Below are 4,392 nucleotides of genomic sequence, written 5' to 3' on the forward strand. Positions count from 1 at the left end.
TGTATCCAGTTTATTGCTCAGAATCCCTAGGGTCTAGATTTGCTCTCAGAAGAAACGCGCCCCGCTGAGCTGCTCTCAGGGGCAGCCCCTCCCGTCTCCCCATTCCTTTCTACCGGCCGGGGAGGGCAGGGGAGGCAGCCACTGAGCCGATGTCGCTGGGGACCCACACCAGGCACCACAGCCAGGCTCCGGAGCGGCGTCCCATAGGTGCGCTCCCAACCCCCGTGCTGAGTCTGGAACGCCTTGGGAGCGGGTCCGAATCACCTTCCAATGACACCCGCATATACTCTGCAAACTGTGCAAAAGCCCTTGAAAAGTCCAGAGACAGGATAGAAGCCCCCAGCGGAACCCAGGCCGGAGCCCCGCGCACCTCGGATAAGGGGGTGGCGGAATGCACCCACCTGGTCCCTGAGGGCAGCACCCTTAGATTGCCCAGGCTGCCGCGGAGGAGGACGATCGCCGCGCGGCCTACGCTCTCGCCGTCTGGGCCACCAGCGCGCACCCCTAGAAACTTCTCTGGCCGCGTGTAGACGCGGCGCGCGGCCGCCCCAGCCCCAGGGCGGAACAGCGCTGCTCAGCGCGCGCGGGTAGCCAGCGGGTACCGCGGGACGCAGGTGCCCCTGGAGCCGCGCGCGGGGCAGGTACAGAATCAAGTATGCAGAGGCAGAGGAGAGGGAGGAGAGCGGTGCGAGGAACCCCGGGCCGCGCGACCCCGCCTTTTCCTCGCCCCAGGAGCTCCCAAAGGGAGCAAAACGCCCCCCACCCCCGCCCACCGCCGCGCCTCCGGGCCCCCTAGCCGCCGACACACCGCGCTCTGATTGGCTGGCGCAATGGGTCCCTGGCACGCGCCTGTGGATGTTGTTATAAGAATCCTCGCGTGCCGGCCCTCAGCTCCAGCAAGTCTACCACAGCCCTCCCCAGTGCAGCGCGAGCGCGGGCCAGAGCGCAGCGGCCGCGGGCACTCCAGGGAGGCCCGGGGGCGGGCAGCCCGGCGGCCGCCTAGCTGCCCCCAGCCAGGGCCCCGGGAGGGAGGGGCTCGGACGGGCCACAGAAACTTACCAAGAACTAACACGCGCAGCCCGGCAGTCCCGCTGCCCACTGCGGCGGCGAGCATGGACACGGTGCTGCTGGAGCACTTCCCCGGGGGCCTAGACGCCTTTCCTTCTTCGTACTTCGACGAGGACGACTTCTTCACCGACCAGTCTTCACGGGATCCCCTGGAGGACGGCGATGAGCTGCTGGCGGACGAGCAGGCCGAGGTGGAGTTCCTTAGCCACCAGCTCCACGAGTACTGCTACCGCGACGGGGCGTGCCTGCTGCTGCAGCCCGCGCCCCCGGTCGCCCCGCTAGCGCTCGCCCCGCCGTCCTCGGGGGGCCCCGGTGAGCCAGACGACGGCGGCGGCGGCGGCTACTGCTGCGAGACAGGGGCGCCCCCAGGCGGCTTCCCCTACTCGCCCGGCTCGCCGCCCTCGTGCCTGGCCTACCCGTGCGCCGGGGCGGCAGTACTGTCTCCCGGGGCGCGGCTGCGCGGCCTGAGCGGAGCGGCGGCTGCGGCGGCGCGGCGGCGGCGGCGGGTGCGCTCCGAGGCGGAGCTGCAGCAGCTACGGCAGGCGGCCAACGTGCGCGAGCGGCGGCGCATGCAGTCCATCAACGACGCCTTCGAGGGGCTGCGCTCGCACATCCCCACGCTGCCCTACGAGAAGCGCCTCTCCAAGGTGGACACGCTGCGCCTGGCCATCGGCTACATCAACTTCCTCAGCGAGCTCGTGCAGGCCGACCTGCCCTTGCGCGGCGGTGGCGCGGGCGGCTGCGGGGGGCCGGGCAGCGGCGGGCGCCTGGGCGGGGACAGCCCGGGCAGCCAGGCCCAGAAGGTCATCATCTGCCATCGGGGCACCCGTAAGTGCTTCCGCTTCGCAGCTCAGGGAGAAGGGGTAGGGCACTCGAAGGCTCCGGAGGGGCTGGGGGAGCTGACTGCCAAGCAGACAGTCGGACCGACGGATTGTCGGTGGGCACGGGCAAACTTGAATGCGAGCTCGCGTTTCTCGGTTTTTTTTTTTTTTTTTCTGCCACGTTGACCGCGGCTCTCAAGGGCGCGCGTCCCCGCCAGACTTGCAGCTCCTCGGATTCCTGGGAGGGGACGGTGGGGGTTTGAAGTGTGGAGGAAGAAGGAGGACACCTGCTCAGCTGAGGTGCCCAGCAAAGGGTCCTAAAGGACCTGATGGGACCAATGGGAATGTGGTTGGGTATTCACAGTCTGTTTTCTCTTCTTACCTGTCCAGGGTCCCCCTCCCCCAGCGACCCTGATTATGGCCTCCCTCCCCTAGCAGGACACTCTCTGTCATGGACCGATGAGAAACAACTCAAGGAACAAAATATTATCCGAACAGCCAAAGTCTGGACCCCAGAGGACCCCAGAAAACTCAACAGCAAATCTTCCTTCAACAACATAGAAAACGAACCACCATTTGAGTTTGTGTCCTGAGAAGTCCCAGACTCGGCTGAGGATCTGATTATGTCTCTGTGCATATTGTACATGTAAATATCTATAATGTAAATGTAATTTAAGAATCAAATTTTTCTAATGGCAATCAACTGTTTATTATTTATCTATTTATTATCCTGTTGAGTTGATGAAATAGATGATTTCTTTTTAAATATATAATTTATATAATTTATCCTGATTTTCTGAAAATATGCAATAGCCTATGATTTTCCTGAACTCTGTGTTGTTGGGAGAACTCTGGCCAGAAAACGTCCTGCTTATTTATTGCCAGATATGGTTTATTTCTAAGCGTTGTCAATAAATGCTATTTACACCTTTTCCTGAAGGTTTTTGAGTACATGATTTGATAGATAATCTTTAAAAAGAATTAGTAAAAATTAACCAAACCAGAGACTCAAAAAGTGTAGCTCTCTAGTAAGAAACTACATTTCAGATTTAGCCTAAGCGTGGGTAGGTTAGAGGATTAGACCTCAACTTTCTATGACAGCACTTCATCTAGGTCGCCTGCCCTACATAGCAACTTCTGTCTGTATTTTTAGCCCACCTTCCAAACACCCTATACAAATACATCCTGGAGTATTTATTGTTCCCATTTTGCAGATAGGAAAGCTAAGGCTCAGAGACGACATTTGATTTACCCAAGGTCACCCCTACGTTGTCTATTCCTGGTGTATAAAAGTGAGCGCGCGGTGTACTGTGGGAGCAGGGAGCTAGTGGGCTAAGGGAATGGGCCTTTCTGCTTCCACTGGCTGGGAAAGGGGCTACTCTTGAGCTGACCTGTGACCAACCTCTTCGGCAGCAACAGCGTCAGGTACCTGGAACTCAGGCTTACTCCTCACAAAAGAGATGGGACAGGCTACGGTGCCAAAGTCTAGAGACCACTCAGAGGCCACTCAACAAAATCCAGGGTCTTTTAGGTAAGGTAGGAAGAAGCCGCCCGCTACCCCTGCCACCTTCGCAACAGGCTTACTTCTAAAACTGAGTTCGTTTTGCCTTCAGCAGAACTTGGCCCTCCTCGGCCAGCAACCTGGGGAGAAGGCGAGCCTGAGGCGGGGGGCGTAGGGTCGCCCCCTAGCGAAGGGGAGAAGAGCGAGGGCGCGGCCGAGGTCGCTTAGCCAGAAAGCCTGGGAGTCCAGGCTTGGGTTTGTCTCCTTTGTGGCCAAGAGCGCCTCCCGGGCTCTCGGGGCGTCCTCCCCTGCCCGCCAGAGCCGGGGCGCGCGGCACTGGGCCCTGAGGCCTGGCGCGCGCGCAGATGGCGTTGGCGCGAGCGCGGACTGGAGACGCGCTCCTTGGCGTGGCACCGTAGCCCCGCGCGGCGCAGGCCTGGCCCAGGCGGGGTGTGGCTCCGCGGGCCTCAGCGGCCTGATGGGCGAAGGTACAATTGCGGATAGCCTCTAATACTCACGGCCCTGCCGCAGGACAATATGTTGGCAGCATGCTAATTGCTTTAACCTAGTTTCAGACCCACCGAGGGGTTCCCCGCGCGCCACGGGTGCCATGGACCTCGTCCAAGAGCAATTAAAGCGAGGCCGCGAGCCCGACCCCGCAGCGCGGCCTGGCCAGACACGCGGAGATTCTGGGTCGCAAGGCTCCCGGGAGCCCCTTGGCCGTGGACCCTCTCACCCCTTGTAAGCCTTCGCGCCCTCTCCCTCCACTTCTCCTAAAAGAAGATTTCACACTGGAGACAGAATTTCAGAACGAGAGAAAATAATTCGATTTTGTCCTTTATTAGGGCCTCATTAAACACGAAAGTTGCTTTTGCACAAATGCTTCCATCAGGCATGTAATCTCATTACACTCATTAGAAAGTCAAATGTTTGGCCGACTTCAACTTAATTATAAGTTATGGAAGTATTGTACCGTTTTCTTCGGCTGTGTAGACCTGCGTT

The 4,392-nt window shown here is 59.7% G+C and overlaps 1 protein-coding gene across 1 annotated transcript; it reads left to right on the top strand.

Annotated features, from left to right (window-relative positions):
• The first annotated feature begins 869 nt into the window (after window positions 1-869).
• Window positions 870-2,821, top strand: PTF1A (pancreas associated transcription factor 1a). The gene is made up of 2 exons (XM_054435967.1): window positions 870-1,896; window positions 2,280-2,821. Exons 1-2 carry the CDS (start codon window positions 1,113-1,115, stop codon window positions 2,480-2,482), a joined length of 987 nt encoding a protein of 328 aa, XP_054291942.1. The 5' UTR covers window positions 870-1,112; the 3' UTR covers window positions 2,483-2,821.
• The last annotated feature ends 1,571 nt before the right edge of the window (window positions 2,822-4,392 follow it).

This window comes from Pongo pygmaeus, chromosome 8 (assembly GCF_028885625.2).
Source record: "Pongo pygmaeus isolate AG05252 chromosome 8, NHGRI_mPonPyg2-v2.0_pri, whole genome shotgun sequence".
In the NCBI taxonomy this organism is placed as follows: Eukaryota; Metazoa; Chordata; class Mammalia; order Primates; family Hominidae; genus Pongo; species Pongo pygmaeus.

Coding starts and splice junctions, on each gene's coding strand:
- PTF1A (XM_054435967.1), top strand. CDS start 1,113: ATGGACACGGTGCTGCTGGAGCACTTCCCCGGGGGCCTAGACGCCTTT. Junction 1,897..2,279: donor CATCTGCCATCGGGGCACCC/GTAAGTGCTTCC, acceptor TTACCTGTCCAG/GGTCCCCCTCCCCCAGCGAC.